Genomic DNA, 22,969 nt, shown 5'->3' on the forward strand with positions numbered 1-22,969 from the left:
TTGTGGTCCGGCCCATTGCGAGGGTGACAGGAAACCCTGTGCAGGGAGCGCCGCCATCTTGGACCTGCCCGAGGAAGATCCTGAGGGAGCCGCAGGAGCAGTCGCCGCTGCCACCGCTACTACCGCCAGCGCGTCTGCACCTTCTCGGCCAGCCCGCTACCTGCCGGGGCCTCGGCCGACCGCCCCCGCCCTTCTCCCGCTGCGCCCGCACTCCTCTTCCTCGTCCTGACGCCCCCCTCCCGCCCGGAAAGCTGCCCAGCCACCAGCAACCCCCCAGGTAAGCCGGGCCCTCCGCAGTGTCCGTCCCACCGAGGCCTCCTCGCCCGGCTCTCCGGGCGCGGGGGTGTGGAAGACGGCGAGCAGGGCGGCGGGCGGGTGGCGCCGCAGGGCAGGCCCTGCCAGGCCGCGGCGAGCCCCGGCTCGGCGGTGGGCGCCGGGGCGCCCGGCCCGACGGGACTCCCGTGCGGGGGCGGGGGTGTCCCCGCGCTGCGTCCGCCCTGCGGAGAGCTGCGGGGCGTGCGGGGAAGGGTGTGTTCGGCCTCGCCTTCCCCACCTCCTCGGCGGGGCTGGGCAGACAGCACCTCCCGCAGGCCCCTCTCCTCGCTGCCGTTCTGGCGGCTGCAGACCACCCCCGCGGTATTTATCCACGCGAGGCGCGCCGCGCCGCCTCGCAGCCCACGAGCCCAGACGTGGCACACCCCGTCCCGTAGGCCGCGTCTGCCCGGAGTACAAAAGGCAGCACCTCGCAGCCTCGCCGGCATCTTGGAGGAGCTCCGGTGTCCTTGTCGATGTGGGTAGACTGTGGACGGGTTGGGGAAAGGGTCTGTGCTGGCGAAGTTCTGGTTTGGGTGAGGCCCTACAAGGCCTGTGACATTCTATAAGGCGTCGAGCTTAGATAGCATGTAGAAGCGGTGAAGAAGACAAAAAGTTTTTTGGCATTTCTAGAATTTAAGGAAAGAAGGCAAAATAAGCGTTTATTTTGATGGTTTGCACCTTCGTGTGAGCCAGACGCAGATTTAGCTGTTCTCACACCGGTTTTTCTTGCTTGGCGTAGCCCTTGGTGATAAGTAAAGTTATCTCCATTTTACAAGTGAGGAAACTGAGGCTTGAAGTTGTGATGTGACTGGTTAATGATGGTACGGACACTGGCCTCTCCCCACACTTGCCTGGTGTTTCCCTACTACACTCAAGTTAGGCTCGTGTTACAGACGTGACCACTTAAAATGTACCTAGAGCTTAATTCCTCTTTTCCTATGTTTGCGTTGGATGACAACTAACGACTCCTTTATAACTGAAAGTCTGTAGTGTCAGCTGCTCCACTGCCAGTCCTCATGCTCACAACCCCAGAGGAGAGATGGCGAGATTTTCATTTTATATAGGAAGAAGAAACTGGGATGCTCAGGAGGCAAGTGCTTTTCTGGTGGTTCCGCACAAGTGTCAGAGCCCGCTTGAACCCTTGCAAAGTTTACTGTCACAATTGTCTTTTATTTATATGTGGTTATTGAAGACGGACTTAACCTTGCAGTAATCCAGCTCCCACTCTCTCTTCCCTCAGCACTTTCCTTAATTTTTCATCAGAGTTTTGCTTGGGTCCTTTTATTTGTTCACACCTTGAGGCATGTAGTAGTTAAGAGTTTTGGAGGGTTCCTACTCCATTACTGCCACTTTCTAGTTGAGTGACCTTAAGCAAGTTACTTAGCCTCTCAGAGTCAGTGTCCTAGGGAATAATTGTACCTACATTTTAGAGTTGTTTTGAGGATTAAATGGGATTAAAAAACCCTTAGCACGTTACTTGGCATATAGTTAGGTGCCCCATAGTCTGTAACAGTGCCAGGCATGTAGTGGATGTTTACTATTTGTTGAATGAAGAGAGGAGCACGGCTTCAGAGAGTTGTACAGTTAGACCTGGGCCTTAATCTTTTTCCCTTTGTAGTGTATGACTGCGGATATATCAACTCTCTGAGTTGGTTTCCTTACCTGTAAAATGAGTTTTTATGATCAGAGACTGTTATAAAGTAGCTGGCATATATCAGGCACTCAAAGATGTAAGACTCCTTTAGATTCTAATAACCTAAAAAATTATTTGAAATTAAAGCTACATTTTAAAAAGTTTCTGCTTTTTATATTTCATGTTAAACTTTATTGTGGCATACTGTGCAGCAGAATTTGGAGTGTTCTTAAAACTAATCTTTATTAGTATTAAATATCTCTGCATAATCTTAGTAAGATTTTGTACTATTAGAGTAAACTTTTGGTTAAGGCAAATATGTTAAAATAGGACTACTGAGAGATACTTGTTTGCCTGCCTTTTTTTCCCTTTTTCTTCTTTCTTTCTTTCTTTCTTTCTTTCTTTCTTTCTTTCTTTCTCTTTCTTCTAAAGCTTAAAACATTTTTGTGTGGTTAAAAATGCCAGGCGTGGTTGGAGATAGCCTTGTACAAAGGAGGTATCAAAGATACTGTACTTTTAAAAAAATTTTATGTTCTAGATAATTTTAAACATATACAAAATAGAGTGGTATAATGAGCCTTCACATACTCATCAGCCAGTGTCAATAATGATTGGCCTGTTCATCTATATATATGCACCTATACGCTCTCCACCAAATTATTTTAAAGCAAATTTCAGACATGGTATTTCATTAGTAAAATTTTTGCTATTACTAATCCTTTTAACTCTAGGAGTAAGTACAGGGTTTTGGTGTTTCGTTTTTTTTCCTTTAAATACTTTCATTGTATGAACAGAGGTGAAGTTTTGGAGTACTTCTTTTTCATAGCATACCATCATAATTGGGAAATTTTGTGTTTTTCTTGACACAGTAAGGAATCCAGTTCTTTTTCTTATATTAATTTATGTGGAATTGTGACATTAAATGTCTTGTCAAAAGTGAATTTTTTAAAGTTGGTGTCAGAAATGGGTGGGTTATTTTCAGAGGTTGCGTTACCACTGAAGAAAGGAAATTGACCACTCATTTTGACTCGATTATATTATTAGAATAACTACCCAAGTTTTATGTCCACTTGACAAATCAAGTAGCAGTCCACATTAGAGAGCTTGTAAGCATATCAGACTGTTTTTGTTCTTAAGTTTCATAAAATTAGGAACAATGTGGTTTTTTTGATCATTACTATATTGTCAAAGCCTAGCGTAAGGCTTTGTGCTTAGTAAATGCTCAACAAATATTTTTGTATTGTAATCACAAAAGCAGTCTATCTTGATTTTGGTGTTTATAACAAAATGTCTTGCATATAACAAAAACAAAAACCAAACTTACTAATTTTAACAAGATTAGATTTTAAATCACCTGAAATATTTTGTGGGTTGTCTTGCGTTGTCTTGAATAAGTTATGTAAAAATTACATGGTAATGTCATATGTCCTAAGGAGTAGAATAAAATAGCTGTAAAACAGTTGTGAAAGGATTAGTCAGACATAGTGCATAAGTTAACACAGTAAAAAGCCAAGCTCTAAAAAAAAAAAGGAGAAAATAGTGTCAATTAGTGGAGTTTTTTGTTTTTTTGAGGCTGATCATATGATTGACTTCATATGATGTCCCCTATATTATTGTAAATGTGGAAGTAATGTTAGAAGTATTATGAATGGGAGTTTTTTGGGGGTTTTTTCTGTTCTTTTTTTTTTTTTTTTTTTTAAGATTTATTTATTGCTGAGAGAATCGGTGTACACATGCGAGCTGGGGGAGGGCCAGAGGGAGAGGGAGAGAGAATCCTCAAGCAGATTCCGTGTTGAGCGAGGAGCCCCATGTGGGCCTCAATCCCAGGACCCTGAGATCATGATCTGAGCTGAAATCCAGAGTCAACTGCTTAACCGACTGAGCCATCCAGGTGCTGCTTGTTTTTGTTTTTCCTAAATTTGTTTTGTATTAGAATTATATGTAAACATGCTTTAAAAATATTTCAGAGTTCTTTATTTTCTCTACTTTGAATACTTCAGAAAATTAGCAGTGAATATAGTATATGCTTGTACTGTTAGCGCAGGGTTATATAAAGAAAGTTAATAATTTCTTCCTATCCTTTTTCTGCTCTCAGTCCATGTATTCATTTTTCACAGTTTGGTGTGTTTCCTTCCACATTATCTGTATACAGGATTGAGAGAGAGAGAGAGAGTGTGCGAGTGTGTGTGTGTATTTAAAAATGGGAGAAGCTGTTGCATGGATATATTTTCAGGTTAATACATCTATATCTGAATGGTTTTAAACTAGATGCAGATTATTTCATAATACAGATGTACTTTATTCAGTCATTTCCCTGTTGATAGGAGTGTAGAGTGATTGTTCTCCAGTTTTGGTTTTTTGTTTTTTGTGGGCTTTTTGCAGTAAAAATGCTATATTAGATGCACTTGGACCTATAATGTTATGGATTAAAGATTTTGTTTCTATGGGATACTTCTCGGTCAAAGGGTGATTTGGATTATCTTTAAGATTTTAAAATATAGGGGTGCCTGGGTGGTTCAGTCGGTCGAGTGCCTGCCTTTGGCTTAGGTCATGATCCCAGGGTCCTGGGATCGAGGCCCCGCATCAGGCTCCTTACTCAGTGGGGAGCCTGCTTCTCCCTCTCCCTCTGCCTGCTGCTCCCCCTGCTTGTGCTGTCAGATAAATAAATAAAATCTTTAAAAAAAAAGAAGAAAAGATTTTAAAATACATTGTTTACTTCCCAAAGATGTGGCTATTCAGACTCCCATAAGCAGAGTGTATGAAAGTTCCTTAACCTCTATCTGCACATTTCAAATGCAGTCATTTATATATCTGTATAATTTAATTTGGAGACGCATCTGATTAACTATATGGAGACCATGCGATTTTATTTTTGGGGCAACAATGATTAGTGTTTAATGTGCATTTAGTAACCATGTACAGCTCTGGGTATGGGCCTGGAAATAGGTCCATCATTTTGTTAAGTGTAAAACACACTGCAGAGTTTTATGTAGTAGCACACCCCATTTTTAAATATATTCCTTACCGTAATGATGATGTGTTTCTTGTGCTCAGGAGTTACTGTTAATCTCAAAAAAAATCCTTTGTTAAAGCGATATTAGGCATAGTTAATATTTAAAGGAGCCAAGCAACAATCATCAATGTTCAGTGTGTATTTACTAATCATTTCTCTTGACAGCCAGGATGTTTAGAGCTACATTTTACATGCACTGATAGTAAAACTAAGTGACCCTAAATATTTAGTGTAATTATTCTCCATTTTTCTTTGATTTTGATTTTTTGGTTTTATTTTATTAGTCCACATGTGTGTGTGTGTGTGTGTGTGTGTGTGTGTGTGTGTATCACTCTACATATATATACCTTTAATAAGCTACCATAGGTAAAGAAAATCATGTTTTTTGGATTCAGGTTTGGGTTCAAGTTCCAGCTCTGCCATTTACTATTTTGTAACACAGGCCAAATTAGTAAATTTCTCCAAACCTCAATTTCTTCAGTTTTTTGGGGCTTTTAAAAAGATTTTATTTATTTACTTATTTATTTATTTGAGAGAGCACAAGAGAAAGAGAGCACAAGCAGAGGGAGAGGGAGAAGCAGGCTCCCCACTGAGCAGGGAACCTGATATGGGGCTCAATCCCAGGACCCTGGGATCATGACCTGACCAAAGGCAAACGCTTAACTGACTGAGCCACCCAGGCACCCCTGTTTCTTCGGTTTTTACATGGACGTAATGATAATGGCTCTGCAGAGTTGTGACAGTTAAGCATGAATTGTATGTAGGGAAAAGTAGTGCTGATCATCACACGGTTTACTGTCAACAAATGTTACCTTCAAAAACGTTTTTGTAAGTAGATATAATTTGAATTAGTGTTGTCATTTATCCGTATCTGTAAATCCTGATTACAGTACATCCTCTGGATATAATTTTTTAATACTACTTTGAGTATTAAATTAGAACCAAGTTGAGTGAACTGAAAAAGATTTGTGTCCCCACTAAAGGGTTTCATGGTGCATCTCATCACTATGGAGGAGGCTGGATGGTGTAGTGGGTAAGAGGGGATTCTCTGCAGTTAAAACAGTCTTAGGTTCAGTATGGACTTGACCACTTAGCTGTGTGACCTGGGCATGTTACTTACCTGTGAGTCTTCATCTGTAAAATGAGGATTATAGTTGCTGTTTTATAAGGCTGTAGTAGTAAGAATTAATTGAGATAGCATGTAGAATGTTTAGCACATTGCCTGGAGTATATTAAGTGCCCAATAAATGGTAACTGTAACAGTTGTTTGTTAGTAGTTTACAGGTTGTTCATTTGTATTTAATGATGCTTATTGTCTGAAAGTAGTACTCTTAAGGAAATCAGAGGCATTGAAGGAGGTCTTATCTGCTTATGAACCTTATTCTCATGCTTTTGTAACACATGGAGAACACATTTTAATCACACCAGTAGTTGTGCACAAGTTACAGAATATTATCAAGGTTTTTTAATTAGTGGAGATGGTAGTGTTAGAAATGGACTCATGTTTTCAGAGTGTTTGAACTAGACCAACAGTTTTTGCCCCCGTACCCCCTTTTTTGACTTTTGAGTAAAGCAAAAGCATCCTTAAAAGGGGAAAAACATTTTTTCCCCTTCTAAAGCTAATTAAAAAGTACATTCCTCACCTTTAACAGTGGTATGTTTCATTCATGTTCAAGAAATGATGTTGAGAAATCCTTTTTTAGAACAATATTAAGCATGGCTAATATTTAAAAGGGGCCACTTGAATATAATTTTACTGCAAATACATAATTTTGAGTGAGTGTTACCAGTGAACTCTGGGAGTATATTTAAACCTAGCTAGTATCTAAGTTATTATATAATGAGAGAGGGTTAGTTTTGTTAGTGGCTACAGTGCTAGATACTTTCTGCTTTCATTGTCTGCTGAAATTAAGTTTGAGTAACTTTCCTTTTTTTTTTTTCATTTAAAGATTTTATTTATTTATTAGAGAGAGAGCACGAACAGGCGGTAGGGGCGGGGCGAGGGAAAAGCAGATTCCCTGCTCAGCAGGGAGCCCAATGCAGGACTCCATCCCAGGACCCTGAGATCATGACCCAAGCCAAAAGCAGCCGCTCAACTGACTGAGCCACCCAGGCGCCCTAGTAGCTTCCCTTTTTTTTTTTTTTTTTAAAGATTTTATTTATTTATTCGACAGAGATAGAGACAGCCAGCGAGAGAGGGAACACAAGCAGGGGGAGTGGGAGAGGAAGAAGCAGGCTCATAGCGGAGGAGCCTGATGTGGGGCTCGATCCCATAATGCCAGGATCACACCCTGAGCTGAAGGCAGACGCTTAACCGCTGTGCCACCCAGGCGCCCCCCCCTTTTTAACTTTGCTTTTAGGGTTGATTTTTAAGAAACTTGAACCAGTAAGTTGTGTGGTGAGGTGAAGATAAGGCACTGGTATTTATTCTGAAAAAGTGATCATTCTCTTAGGGAATAGTTTATGCTAATTAATGCTTGGTAATTTAAAAAAATGTTTTAAAATTAGTCATCTTATAGATATTTAATGAATGCTGTGTGATAATTAGCAAGTACACAAATTAATGCAACTGGAATTGGCTTTAAATTTCATGATCAGCCTTTAGAGCATTTCAAGGAGAAATTAGGATTTGTAGAGGTCTTGGTTTCATTTTATTATTATTTTTTAAAGATTTTATTTGAGAGAGCAAGATTAAAGGGAGCATGAGTAGGGAGGAAACGCAAAGGGAGAGGGAGAAGCAGGCTCCCCACTGAGCAGGGAGCCTGATGTGGGGCTCCATCCTAGGACCCCAGGATCAGGACCTGAGCCCAAGCAGACGCTTAACTGACTGAGCCACCCAGGCGCCCTGAGGCCTTGGTTTTAACATAATAAAATGGAAGGAAGCAAAGTGTACAGGGCTACAACTTTGAGTAAGGAGAAAGGAATGGGAAAGTCAGAAGGGGAAGAACGTGAAAGAAACAGTAATTTCAAGGTGACTGATTACTTTTCCCCAAGTTTGAATGGTAAAAGAGGAGTTTAAAAAAGGAGTTAAAAATTAATTACAGGGTCTGGGAAGAATGCATGTGAAGAATTTAATAACTTTTAAGTATTTTTATTGTGAAAGATTATTCTTTTCCTTGTGTTTGGGATCTGGTTCAGAGATTTGGTGAATAATCCACACCAGTTTTAGCCTCAGGACCAAGTTCATTCTTAAAAGTTTTGAGTCCCCAGTATCTGGAAAAAGGAAAACAAATTATTATGATGTTCAGAATCAGTTAACTAGAAAAACTCCCTTCCTGAACGAACTGGTTAAGGGAGTTTTCAGTGATGTTGCAGACTGATGATGAAAGTGCTACAACACATCAAGCTGGAATGGTAGCAGGGCATCCACTTTTGTTAAATGTAATCCTCACAGCCGAGTGAGAGAGGTTGTAATTAACCTTCTCTTCCCTGATAACAATAATGCACTTATTTTAAACACATTTTCTACAGGTTAAATTTTATTACATAGTAATTTTGTTAGTTTTAGTAAACGAATTTCTGCAATCATTATCACATCTGGCTTGTATAATATGACAACTGGCCATAACAGTAAAAATCCTATTTTAAAAATTGGAAACCAAATTTTAAAAAATGGGGTCAAATCTTTGTGTGCGTCTGAGTGCATGTGCATAATTTTTATCTTTGCTTAAGCTGAAAACTGGTTTGAGATTAAATGTTGCTGGAAGTTTTTACCATTATTAGAATTTACCTCTTAAGTTTCTCTAGCACCTAGCACAGTGTCTGACACATTCAAGGCATTCATTTGAATAAATTGGAGAGGGTTTTTTTAAAGTTATTTAAAGTGGAAAGAAATTAGAATTATTTAGGTGAAGTATACCTGAGTGCAAAGAATAGGCTGTGATCTTTCTAAATATCTTCTAATGTATAAACTTGCAGATTTTACAACCCTAAGTAGTATTTTATGCCATTATTTCAGCTTTTAGAGTAGTATATAGTAGGCTTTTTTTTTTTTTTAAGATTTTATTTATTTATTGGACAGAGAGAGACACGGTGAGAGAGGGAACACCAGCAGGGGGAGTGGGAGTGGGAGAGGGAGAAGCAGGCTTCCCGCCGAGCAGGGAGTCTGATGCGGCAGGACCCGGGGATCATGAAGTGAGCCAAAGGCAGACGCCTGACGACTGAGCCACCCAGGCGCCCGTATAGTAGGCATTTGATATGTTGTTAATCTTCAAATCCTGTATTAGTTTGAACCATATGAAATTGCAAATAACTTTTTAAAAAGTCTGTCAGAACAACAGTTTCATGTGGTTTTATCTAATTCTGGCAGTAATTTGGTTTGGAAACAGTTGGATTGGTCTTTTTTTGGATGCTATGCTAGCCATGATTTCAAGTAGAGTAAAAAAAGTTACTTTTTATAACTTTTATAAGTTAGTGGTTACTTTTTATAACATTCTGTTGTAAAACCAAAGAGTTCTGAACAAGTTGGCCATCAGTAATTCACTTGATAGTTGACATGGCTGGGGACTTCAAAGTTGGAAGACAGTTTATAACAATAACTCAAATTTATAAAGATTTCCTTGTTTGATATTTTCCACAGTAGCTTTTCTTACTGGATATTCCCTAAAGTGAAATAATGGAATTGTTCTGATATAATGGTTGATATTTCTGTGGATAACACATGAGAATGTTAATGTTCATCCAAGAGAATTTGTGCATTTGATCAGTTTGGAAAATGCACTTTTACTCTTGGCTTACTGTAACCAACATTTTGTTTATAATCAGTATGCTGTATTTTATATATCTTTAAAGACTAGCAATGATCAACTGGATAACTTGTGTATATCATTTTGAAGTAACACAGTTTTCTTTGTTTTTAGTGCCACCATGGCAACTGCACCATACAACTACTCTTACATCTTTAAATATATTATTATTGGTAAGTTTATTTAACTTATGCTCTTGTTCTACAAAGAAAGTTAATATACGAAATATTTATATGCTAATACTTAACATACCATTCCAGAAGAACTGAGTGGTTTTTTGTGGGTTTTTTTTTTTCTTTTTTCTTTTTTTTTACTGCAAAATTAAAGCTCCTTTAATTTATTTTTGTGGTTAATGATGTACTTTTTGCATTGTGGCCCTGGATACTTCTGTAGTACAATGGTGAGTACTTTTTGAAATAATACTGATTGTTCTTGAGGGCTACCTGAAAGCTTGTTAATCCTCGAAATGGTACTAATTTCCTAGGAGCACTGATAACATTCCAAAAATATGAAAACCCTTGGAGCCCCCTGGATTCCAAAAATTGATAAGAGAACATTGAGAGTAATCGTGTAATATACATAAAATATAATATTAGTGTTTTTCTGTTAAGTTTCAGGATGTTGCTCAAAGTAAAAGGATTGTTTACCCAGGTATAGTTGTAAGAGCTTGGTTGAAAGTATACATACTTTTCGGTTAATTCTTCATATTAGAACAGTTTGGTGTAATGATGGGCTCAATACTTCCTTCACCAAGGGTTAAATTGCTGTAGTATAGTTAGGACATCTGTTGTGGTTTTCATATTATGCACATGCCTTTCTTTTGTGGAATTCTATAAGAAATACAAGGAATATAAGAAGAAATGGGATCTAGTCAAGCAAAACTTTCGGAACTTAACTATTTTTGCTTGTTATATGCTGCTCTGTTTGTTACTCGCAGAAGTCTTTTGCTTTTATGCATGGATTAAGGGAAAAAATACAACATTTTGAAACAGTTCAAAGTAAAAAATTCTCCTCTTGCAACAGTTTCTCTGTTAAAAAGCACTTCCCAGCTGATAGTTATTTACTAACATAACTTATAACTTAATTCTATCACTGCTGAAGGTTGGGAATAGTCAGTTTGTATGTCAGAGTGAAAAGTGACCTGTAGGATTTTTCAAACTCATCTTTTCATGTGTCCCAGAAATTTGTGATGTGATATGGTAGGGCATATAGCAATCTTTGCATATAATTATGAGTACAAAATTGAGAAATGTAATTGCCACTTGAAACTTTTTTTTTTTTTAAACAGGGGACATGGGAGTAGGAAAATCTTGCTTACTTCATCAATTTACAGAAAAAAAATGTAAGTTCAGTATATAAGGTAAAACATGAATAAATTTATATTCACTTTCCTACCTTTTAAAAAGTGTTATTTTTAGTATACTCTGTGCATTTAAATATAACTTTTCTGTATATCTACACTTTTGTCTTTAGGTAGGGAATTTTTTTTAAATAGGTGCATATAAAATGAAGTACACCTGCATGTATAGAGCGTTAATTTATATGACATACATAATTTGAGTTACTTGTTTAGGTTTTTTTGATTGTAGAAAATTTTTAAAAATGTGTATTATAATGTCAAATTTAAATAATCTTTTCTCTGACTCTCCATTTTAGAAATTATTAGAAATTTGCTGCATGTATCATTTCTTAACTAAATTGTAATAGATTGGAAATATTTAAGTGAAATTCTTTCTGTATCCAGGACTGGTTGATTAATATTTGAAGTATAACTGTCTCGGGTGGTGGGGAGGAGACCATGTTATTTTATGTAACTGATATGCTAAATATAGTTGAAATTGTTTCCACGTAGTTGAAATTATTTTTGTGGCTTTTTTTTTTTTTCCTTAATGTAAATTTTATGAAGTCTCCAGCACTCTGTGTGTACTTGTACCAGAGAATAGAGGGTTTAGGTTTTCAATGGCCTAATTATAAGGAAAGGACTAATAAACTTGTCCTATTGGATTGGAAATATATAACTTGCCAATATGTAATTGTAAGTATATATTAAATGTGTTTTTCTTTGAGATATTGATAATATTTTTCAGGATAAAAATTTGACCACTCCTAGAGTCTTAAAACCATTGATTGTTTTGTTATATGTAATAATTGTCAGAAGTCTAAGTAGCATAATGTTGGTGTTATGAAGAACTTACTAAAAATCTATATTTTTAATTAGCAGATTCTGTTAGTCCAAGGGTCAGCAAACAATAGTTTATGGGTCAGATCCAGTTACTGCCTGTTTTTGTAAATAAAGTTTTATTGGAACACAACCATGTTCATTTTACTTATTGTCTTTGGCTGCTTTTGTACTTCAACAGCAGAGTTAAGTAGTTGTGGCAGACCTTTTGGCCTACAAAACCTACATATTTATTATTTGGTCCTTTACAGAAGTATGCTGACCCCTGTTGTAGTGCAGTCAAATTTCTTTGACTTCTGTGTTTTTGCTAATTTTTTTTCAATGCTAGCTTAGTCCACTTATAGCCTACAAGCATTAGTATATTATTTAATTATCCAGTGGATCTTTTCCCCGCTGATCTTAATCCAAAGCTTTCTGGAAGTTAGAATATTATATTTCTTTTTTCTCTGACAGTTATGGCTGATTGTCCTCACACAATTGGTGTTGAATTTGGTACAAGAATAATTGAAGTTAGTGGCCAAAAAATCAAACTGCAGATCTGGGATACAGCAGGACAGGAGAGGTTTAGGGCTGTTACACGAAGCTACTACAGAGGAGCTGCAGGAGCGCTTATGGTGTATGATATCACTAGGTAAGAGATTAATACTTTTTCAGACTTCATACTTGAAAAAAGAAATCTACGTTAGGCAATGTGGTTTGTTGGGGTTTTTTTTAAATTAGTTTGTGATCGTGTGACTATAAATGAGCTTATTTGGATCTTATGGTTATTTCTCTACACTGTTGTGTAAGACTTGATGTAACATGTTGATTTCCTTTTCTGAAAGTGGATATGACTGAAGAAAAACTTTAGGAGATGCTGGTGGAGCTAATAGAAGAATACTATTCTGAAAAGCAGCATCAGTTCATTTATTTGAGGTGAAATAATATTTTATACCAAACTTTGTTGTTTTCACTTCAGTAGAAAGCAAGCAAGTCTTGAGGAGTTAGTCTATTCAGTCTCTGGTGTTAAAGTTGACACCTTTTCAAAACAAGGTCAGGGAAGGAATTAAGTAGTTTTGCTAATCCAACATGGTAGATTGTAAAAAGTTTTTATGCTTGGATCTGAAGGTGTTTGAGGTATTTAATTGTTCATTAACTTAAATTCTTTTTTGTTCTAAAATGGATTGAAATGGTTTACAGTACTTTATGCAGCAAGATTAAATTTATTTCAACTTGGCTATTTCTGGAAACTGAAAGCACTTGATAAAAAGTAACAAAACTGGACCGTAAATATTTGGCTTCAGAAAACATGGAAAATTGTGCCACTTCATGAAACTGTGCTGAGTAGAAAATGAACTAGATTACCTTTCATATTAATGCAGAGTACCAGTTTAAAGCAGTGTGACTCTTGTCTTACTTTTTTGGGGGGAGGAGGGATGGGTGAGTGGGACCAAATGGACTTTCTTTCAATGGATATTTCCTTTTGAGAAATGCTTTATACTGTTTGTCTCGAAGAGTCACAATACAGTGCATGTTAACATATTTGCACCTTGAGAAGTTCTGCATTAAAGAAATTCTTTAACTTAGTTTAGTTTGGTGTTTCCTAAGCTTATTTTGTTGAGGAACACACTTTGGGGTATGTGGACTTAGAATAAGACAGTGGCTGATTATAATTACAGTGCTTGAAGTTCCTTGAGTTCTAGAATTGGGTAATCGCATGGCAACACAGAGCAAAATAGTCTTAATGCTCTTCTGTATATCTGAGCATCTGGTAACATGATAAGGAAATAGCTTTGTGGGAAGAATATTAAAGACCTGGCCTTCTCTGCAGGACATCCTAATGAGGGATGCATTCCTGAAGGCTTTGCTTAATTAAAAACGCCATTATTAATAAATTTAAATGTGGTGATGTGTATTTAGAGTGTAAAAGTCTAAAGTGTTGTAGTTTGTTTTGCTTTGTGCAGTGTGCTTGTGTTCTCCTCCACCCCATGTTTACTGATAATCGACATATAACATTGTGTAAGTTTAAGGTCTTGGTGATGATTTGATACATGTATATGGTTTGCTTTTAAGCATAACCTTTTAAGCATAGTAAATACTTTTGGTAAAAGTTGTGTCTATTTGAATCATCAGAAGTAATTCTGGCGCAAACACCCCCAATGTCCATTAACTAAGGGATAGATAAACAAATGGGTGTATTCATACGGTGAAATATAATTACCATTAAAAGGAAAGAAACTGATCCATGCTATATAGTGGATGAATCTTAAAAACATTTTGCTAAGTGAAAGAAGCCAGACATAAAAGGCCACATGTTGTATGATTCCATTTATATGAAATATCCAGAATAGGCCAATTCAGAGAGACAGAAAGTGGATTGCCAGGGTGTGCAGTTTGAGTGCTAATGGGTACAGGAGTTTCTTTTGGGGTTGATAAAAATGTTCTAGAAGTAGATACTGGTGATCACTGCACAACTTTGAAATATACATTAAAAACCACTCCACTGTATGCTTTAAAAGCATGAGCTTTATGGTAAGTTCATTATATCCCAATAAAATTATGACTGAAAAAAAGTACTTCAGGCTTTTTAGACAGTTTATTGATATTTCGTAAGTGACATTGATGTTGCATCCATGACACTGATTTTTTCCCTTTTTTCCTGTTATTCCTTGACATTTTGCAAACTTAGAAGTTCTGCTTTAATAATACCTTTGTTTTTGGCATTAACTGTAATTGTTACAGGATACTTCCTAAATTGACAGCATAGCTTATCATGGCAGTTTGTTTGGCTGTATCGTTTGTTTGATATGTCATTTAACATCCTTGGAAAAGTTAGGGATATTTTTTACTTTTTTTTTTTTTTTTTTTAGCACTGTTACCACTAATTAATTAATATTGGGATGCTGCTATAGTTACAGATTTGAAATTATGGTGAATTTTAAATTAATAACAATTATCGGAATTATTAGGAGAGGTTATGGACACATCTAAATAACAGTTTATGTGATCTTGATACTTAAAAAGAATGTGTAGATTTTTCTGTTTACCAAAGTGGTGGCAGTTTCTTGGTGCTAGCTTTGATATTTTAAAAATTTATCAAAATCAGTATTAATATTTTTGGATTTGTGCTATTTAAGTTTTGTGAACAAAGTAGGATAAATCTGTTGTGTAAAAGCAAGGTATGCCAGTACTACAAATACTGAACAGTAAAGTGATATGGTTCATGCTTTTTAAAAATATTTGACCATTAGAAGATTTTATTTAGAAAATTTTAAAACACTGGGAAAATGTTTCTTTTATTTATTTGACTTTTTTTTTCAGTTAGGTGATGATTTGTGTTTAACATAATTTAGCACAATAAAAAGAGAATCTTACAACCTCTTTTCAGTTTCCACTGAGAAAGGATTAAGTCTTTGGAATATCCAACTCTATATGGGCACTGGCAGCTGGAGTTCACGGATATATTCACAAGGCTAAATTTGAAACACTTTGAGACACTCTGTGCGTAAAGGGCTCAAGGCCTGGCTCTGAAATTCGTTTAAATCTTTGTGAGCTTCTGTTTTCTCACCTGTTAAATGAGTAAGATGGATTAATATTCTGTGAATGTATATAAATCAAACATTTTTAACTTTCAAATTTTATTTGACCCCTTTGGTGAAGTCTGATAATATTACTATTCTGTCTACTGTCTCTAATATTGTAAATTATTTGGATTTGCTTGCTGTGTTCATTTGCTAGTGCAAATGAGCCTATGAGTTTCTAAACTCTTGCTTGGAGAAAGTAGAGAAATGGGGCAGTCTGAATCCCAAAATGATGTAGTTACTGGTAAATAAGAATACAAAGTTACAATAAACTCACTCTGATATATGGGGGCTTGAATTTCCAGTCAAATATATTGCCATTTTAAAGCTGGTTTTTATGTTGTGAGAGTTAATTTTCTCTTGAAAGAAAGGTGAATTTTATATCCGTTTACAGTGGTGTGACCATCTTGATTTCTAATTTGAAACGGACAGATGCAAACGTTTTCCATTGAACGTACCATTTTGGTATTATTTCTCCCATTTTGTGATTGAAAATCTGGATGATTTAAAAATAATCTTAGTTTTTACTTCAGATTAGAAATTCCGAGTTCAGAATCGTTTGTTAATTTTCTGTGTTGTTCCTTGCTTGCTTATTGGTCTGTTTATGAATGTGCCTTTAAATGTAAACAGTATACTTCTATATGTAATTAGCAAAGTTGTCGGATATTGATTTATTTATTTAATAGTAATAATGGCTAGATTTCTGGAAAGTATGTGTTTACATTCCACAATCAGTTTTTGATGAAAGGGAATATTATAAATCTTTATTTGAAATTTCTTTTTTAAAAAATTGAAAGGGCAATTGTATGTGGTAGTCACAAATGTAAACTTTAATTTTGCAGAAGAAGTACATATAATCACTTAAGCAGCTGGTTGACAGATGCAAGGAATCTCACCAATCCAAATACTGTAAGTTGTATAACATCTGTTACGTAGAAAATTTAAGATCTATGCTAACCGCAAAAGGAGAGTCATTTGCTAGTAGGATTTTTGTATATGAGTACGAAGAATGAAAAAATCTTTATTTTGTTTTTAAAGTAATTGTAGAGAAGTTAACATTTTTTTTCAGTACTAATTACCCCAGATTTTACGTCTTATACTTGGTTTTTGTTCACGTTTGTGGTTTAAAAAAAAAATGAAAGTTATGAACGGGGTGGTGATCTCATGTCAGGTGGAAACCATGAAATCTGAAACAATCACTTTAAAAAGGATCTGCATTTGTTTCGTAAAATGTTACCATGGAAGAAACTGGGCAAAGTATAAGGGATCTCTGTTATTTCTTAACAATTGCTTGTGTATCTACAATTATCTCAGTAAAATTTCAGTTAAAAATAAAGAGTTCTTCATGCTTTTAAAAAATTAAATTTTTTTTTCTTTTTACAAAAACATCTCAACTATATTTTAATAAATTTTAAAAAATTTAAAAAGTAACCATTGTGCTGTATTTTCAAATTGCAAATTTAAAAAATTTTTCTTTTTAAAATGAAAATTAAAATTAGCTTTTTTACCAGACTGAGAAGATACTTATTGAGATTTTAAAGGCCGGCTACCATGCTAGACTCTGCAGTATCCAAAGATAAATGTGGTCCTTGGCCCACAAAATATTATGGTCTAGTAAGGAGATAACTGTGTGTATACAAACAACTGTGCTGAAAAGCAGAGTGAAATATGAGTTAGAAATAGAGCAACTGGTATTTGCTGGAAGTACCCAGGATAAGCAGTGCCATCTGGAGAAACCAGCTTTACAGAGAAAGGTATGTTTGAGCTGGGACTGTAGGGGTGAGTAAGGTTTTAGTAAATGCTAAAGGGGGCATTCCAGGAACAAGCGAGGAAAGGTATTGAGCTGCGACTGACTCTGAGCTTCCAAGGCCTTGTCTCACTTGGCTTTGTGCTCCACCGTATAGCAGAGGTCTGATTCAATAAATACGTAATCAGCGGCAAGATTGGGTTTTATCAGGGAACAGCAATAAATTGTACTGAAAGTTAACATGATTTGCCTTTTTTTTTTTTTTTAAGATTTATTTATTAGCATGAGCAGGGGTTGGGGGAGAGGGAGAGAGAATCCTCAAGCAGGCTCCCCGCTGAATGCAGAGCCTGACTCAGGGCTCAGTCCTGTGACCCTGAGATCATGACCTGAGCCGAAATCCAGATCCAGCCACTTAACCGGCTGAGCCACCCGTGTTTCCCAACATGATTTGCCATTTATGCTAGGGACTATGCCTGGAACTTTCATATCCATTATCACCTTAAACCCACTGTACATATACACACAGACCTGTAGATGAATGTTCATAGTAGCTTTATTTACAATAGCCAAAAATTGGAAACAGCCTAGATGGTCATCAGGAGGTGACTGGTTTAACAGTCTGGTACATTCATACTGTAAAATACTCCTCAGCTACACAAAGAAATGAACTATTGATACATAACAGCAATTTAGATGGATCTCAGGGGCATTACGCTGAGTGAAGAAAGTTAATCTCAATTACATACTGTATGATTCCATTTATAAAACATTCTCAGACAAAATTGTGGAGAACAGATGCATTGTTGATGGGTTAGCAAGTGGGGGTGAAGGGTATGAGTGGTGCGCATAGATTATAAAGACGGCAGCACAAAGCACTTCCTTTCTAGTGATGGAACAGTTCTATGTCCTGGTTGTGGTGACACAAATGTATATCTGCAGTAAAATTGCATAGAACTGTACACACACACACACACACACACACGGGTGTACAACTGGTGAAATCTGAGTAAGGACATAGATAGCACCGATGTCAGTTCCCTGGTTTTGAGTCTGTAAGATGCTACTATTAAGGAAGCTTGGTGAAGGGTATATAGAAGCTCTACTCTTGTAAGCTTCTGTGATTCTGTAGTTATTCCAAGAAAATATTAAGAAGCAAACAAAACTCATTGTAGAAGGCGCTTAGAGGTACATAATGACAAATTAGCCATGTCTTTCCTGCCTCGTTTATGCCTCTTCAAAATTTTACCAGATCTTCAGAAGAGTGTGTTAGGGAGGAAGAACTTTACCCTTCAAGATTCTTCTGGCTTGTCTAAGAAATAAATTGACAGAGTTGTTACAAGTTTCTGGAGATTGAGTCCGTCCTCTCTTCTGGTAGAGAGGGAAACACCCTTACAAATGGAGATTTTTCTTATAAATGTAAATGTCTCTTAAAGGGAAACTTCTGGGTTTTCAGAGCTTCACCTGTGTTTGCTGTTTCTTAAAAATAAACCAGCTTAAAATAAATATTCCAAAGAGGAATATCTTGGGATGGCAAAATTTGCTCCCCTACGTAAGAAAATCTCTTAAGCTCCAGCTCAAATGTTACGTTTTCTGTAACATTGCCTTCAATTTCTATATATATACAATGGAATATTACTCAGCCATCAGAAAGAACGATTACACAACATTTGCAGCAACATGGACAGGACTGGAGGAGATTATGCTAAGTGAAATAAGTCAAGCAGAGAAAGACAATTATCATATGGTTTCACTCATTTATGGGACATAAGAAATAGGAAGATTGGTAGGAGAATGAAGGGGGGGGTAAACAGAAGGGGGAATGAACCATGAGAGACTGTGGACTCTGGGAGACAAACTGAGGGCTTCAGAGGGGAGGGGGTGGGGGAATGGGATAGGCTGGTGATGGGTATTAAGGAGGGCACATACTGCATGGTGCACTGGGTGTTACACGCAAATAATCATGCAACATTGCATCAAAAACTGGGGATGTACTATATGGTGACTAATACAACAAAATAAAAATTACTAAAAAAATACAGAACAAAAAAGACCCTTAAAAAAATTACATACATTCCCATTTTGTTGGTGGTATATTTTGTACCTCTCTCTGGTTAGCATGCCAGCTTATGTCTCCTTTCAGGATGATGGGAAGCACAGCTTGGAAATTGTTAAGGAATTGGGAGAGGAGGCAGTGTTTCCATTCAGCAAATGTTTAAAAATTTTTTAAATTATCTTTTAAAAACCGCTTTATTGAGATATCATTAACATAATTTACCCATTTAAAGTTGCAGTTCAGTGTTATTTTTTTTTTAAGTTTATTATTGAAGTATAGTTGACATACAAAACATTTGAGTAGCTGTCATATGATGGCCTTGTACTAGGCCATTGTGACTTTAGCAGCCTTGATTTAAAAAAAACAACTGATTTCCTTTTTTAAGTGTTCTTACCTTACTCGTTAAAAGACTAGAAGACTTCATGTGAAAATGTCTTTCCCTCCTCGTTGGACCCTCGTCCACACTAAAGAACTTACACTGTTTGTTACACTGCTTAAGTGTTCTTGTTTAAGATTTACATTCAGATTATAATGGTTCTTCAGTTCATTGGACATCATTTTCAAGAAACAGGAGAGTCAGGGGCTGCAGTTTCACATGAGAAAAAGTTAATGGTGGAAATCACTTTAGGTTGAAACCATCCATTCCTAAAGTATCTGCATCTGGATTACCACATCTCTTTGGAAGGGAAAAGGAGGGGGGATCACCAGTTGGTATCAAATAAGCTTATATATAGACACCCCCATCCCCCCAGAAACCACCATAAAGATCAAAAAACTCTTATTTTCTATTTTCCTAAGGCTGCAGACTTTTTTCTTAGAACTTTAACTTTGGCCTGAACTTCACTTATATAAAAAATTCCAAAGTGGATGTCGGTGTGTGTGATATTTATCTTGCCATGGATTTGAACTTGCTTGCATATGTGTCCCCCCAGCCCTTCCTCCCACCACCACTGTTCCCCATAGAACACAGACACTTGTTTTCAGTTGCTACAAACCTTTGGTCCTGTCTAGGGCTAGCATAGTGTAAGATGTATTTGAAGGTCACAGTTCGGGTTTTCTCCCTCGGTTCTAATGTCCTACCACTGACTCACTGAGTGACCTTTGACAAAGGCAAAGTCCCTTTGCCTTAGTTGAGCACTCATTTCCTTACCAATAGCCTGAAGGAGTTGAACTAGTACTTTAACTTTTTGAGGGTCCCAGAGACTCTCAAAAATGTGACAAAAACCATGAGCCTTCTCTTCCAGTGAAATGTTCTTGTTTACAGCATTGTGTGCTTAATTTCAGTGTATTCACAGATCCCCTGGAGCTTGTGCATGGATCCTGTAGTAATCTTACTCAGATAAATCATAACCTTTGGCCTAGACCAGGTGCTCCTCATGGGCTGTATTGTTTTTGAATGACTTGCAAGCTAAGAATGGATTTTACATTTTTAAAAAGTTATTTAAAAAAGAGAAAAAGTAAAGAAGTATATGCAAAGAGACCATTTGGGCTCCACAGACCTGAAATATATACTCTTTGTCCTACACAGAAAGTTTGTCAGCCCGTGGCCTAGATAATTGTTGACCTCCCTCCCAGTAGTACTGACTTCATGGTTCTCATATCTGTCTGCTGGGTGATTGCTGGTGCTTGGGTTTCCTTTTTAGGCCCACATGTTTTTTCTGTCAAAATTTTTGGATTTCAGAATTTTCATGGTTGATTTTAAATGGTTGCTTTGTTTTAAGATGTCTTTCTTTTGGTCACAAATTAGGTAATAATTCTCATAGGAAATAAAGCAGATTTGGAAGCACAAAGAGATGTTACATATGAAGAAGCCAAACAGTTTGCAGAAGAAAATGGTGGGTTTAAGACTTTTAATGGCTTTTTTGGGGTCACACATAGGAAAGGTGGGATTTTGATACTGCAGATTATTTGATACTTTTCTTTTAATGCCAACTGCTTAAATCTTAAGAATGAGGAAATAGAATGTGTCTCTATTTGACATTCATGTTGGCAGTAGTGCGAGTATTTAATGACAAATATAAAGACTCCCCCATCTCAAACTAACGTACTGTTTCGTAAAATACTATGGTAGGAATACTGATAGCCGATGGGAAACTCTTATTCAAATGTTATTGAAGAAAATGCCCTTGTGAGTTAATTTGAAATGTCTTAATCATAGTCTGAATTTTAATTTTTAGGCTTATTGTTCCTTGAAGCAAGTGCGAAAACGTAAGTATGGCTAAAATTAATCCTTTTCAGTTACATTCAGTTACATTCGAACTTCTCAAAGTAGAACTGTACATGTGGAAAATGTATAATGTATTTGGATACATATAATAATATGTGTATGTGTAGTGTCTGTTGTGGGAAGAACAGTAAGCAGGCATCCCTTTGCTTCCTGTTTCACATTTTAGAGGTAATGTTTTCTGTTACTTCACCTAAAAGGTTGTACCTTGATTATGCCCCTGGTAATCCAGGTTAATAAACGAAATTGTGTTAGCATTTCAAAAGTGTTTGACTTTCACAACTGAGGTTGAGTTTGGCATCTTGGACTCAAGCTTAGGTAATCTGTTTATTTAATAGTTCTGATTGAAAAGCATGGCTTTAAGGAAACAATGTCTAAGAATAATCAGAAGCATAATTAACATTTTCTAATCGTTATTCCATGTCCATTATTGAACCCCAGGGCTCCCAGCAGAGTTCTTCATTTATTAAGCCAAAAATTCCTTGCCGTGGTGAGAAGCTAGCCCCTTTTTGTTTAGTTTCATCCATATTATTAGTACTAAGAGAACTGAAGTGAGAACATGGTCAAGCACGAATATGTCACCATCACATGATAAAAAAAATGTATATTGATGCTTGGCTAATCAGACCATACAAATCCTGGAATCTCATTTGTATTTGGAATACCTTATTATAAAAATGGCCTATCATCACTTTCATTATATATTAATATATAACATTTTAATGATTAGAACACATCCAGTTATCCAAATAGGGTTTGTAGAAACGGCTGTTAGTACCGTGTTTATAAGCTTTCCACAGAAAATATTTCCCCATATTACTCTCTTAGCTCAGTCTTTGGTAATCTCTTATTAGATGACAGTGGCTAAGTTGAAGACATCATGGCAGTTAACTAAAGGTTAGCAGAAAGTCAGTGTATAATGTCTTATCTTTGGTACAAAGCTGTGATTCTCCAATAAAGTTATCAATTGCCTCTTAGGGGAGAGAATGTAGAAGATGCTTTCCTTGAGGCTGCCAAGAAAATCTATCAGAACATTCAGGATGGAAGCCTGGATCTGAATGCTGCCGAGTCCGGTGTACAACACAAACCCTCAGCCCCACAGGGAGGCCGGCTAACGAGCGAACCCCAACCCCAGAGAGAAGGCTGTGGCTGCTAGTGACCTCTTTGCCGTAGCTCCCATTTGACCTTTCACCTCTGTCTGTTGGAAGCAGTACTTTTTACTGCCTCATTGTCTTCTGTACATCTTACTGGGTTTGATTAAAAAAAGAAAAAAACAACTCTGTTGTAAAAACAGTTTAACACAATACTAAACTGCTAAACAACTAGATGTAATCAGGTTATCAAAAGGCAAGTAGAGTAATAAATCTCTCCTGCATGGTAAATCTAGACTTTTTTTTTTTTTCCCCTTGATTGTCCTCGTGATAGGTGTGTCACCAGTACATGATTTAAACTGAGCACTGATGCTGGACTTCAATGATTTTTATCCTTCCCTCTTTTTGG

At 36.9% G+C, this 22,969-nt stretch overlaps 1 protein-coding gene across 1 annotated transcript; it reads left to right on the forward strand.

The window, feature by feature from the left end:
• The first annotated feature begins 4 nt into the window (after positions 1 to 4).
• On the forward strand, positions 5 to 22,871 carry RAB14 (RAB14, member RAS oncogene family). Its single transcript, XM_045791047.2, has 8 exons — positions 5 to 277; positions 9,821 to 9,879; positions 10,995 to 11,048; positions 12,339 to 12,516; positions 16,288 to 16,354; positions 20,993 to 21,080; positions 21,423 to 21,453; positions 22,448 to 22,871. The coding sequence occupies exons 2-8, from the start codon at positions 9,828 to 9,830 to the stop codon at positions 22,623 to 22,625; spliced, it is 648 nt and encodes a 215-aa protein (XP_045647003.1). The 5' UTR covers positions 5 to 277; positions 9,821 to 9,827; the 3' UTR covers positions 22,626 to 22,871.
• Positions 22,872 to 22,969: the final 98 nt, after the last annotated feature.

The sequence above is a fragment of the Ursus americanus genome, chromosome 18 (genome assembly GCF_024610735.1).
Source record: "Ursus americanus isolate L20-20 chromosome 18, mUrsAme1.1.p, whole genome shotgun sequence".
NCBI classification, from domain to species: Eukaryota; Metazoa; Chordata; class Mammalia; order Carnivora; family Ursidae; genus Ursus; species Ursus americanus.

Coding starts and splice junctions, on each gene's coding strand:
- RAB14 (XM_045791047.2), top strand. CDS start 9,828: ATGGCAACTGCACCATACAACTACTCTTACATCTTTAAATATATTATT. Junction 11,049..12,338: donor TCAATTTACAGAAAAAAAAT/GTAAGTTCAGTA, acceptor TTTCTCTGACAG/TTATGGCTGATTGTCCTCAC. Junction 21,081..21,422: donor ACAGTTTGCAGAAGAAAATG/GTGGGTTTAAGA, acceptor TTTAATTTTTAG/GCTTATTGTTCCTTGAAGCA.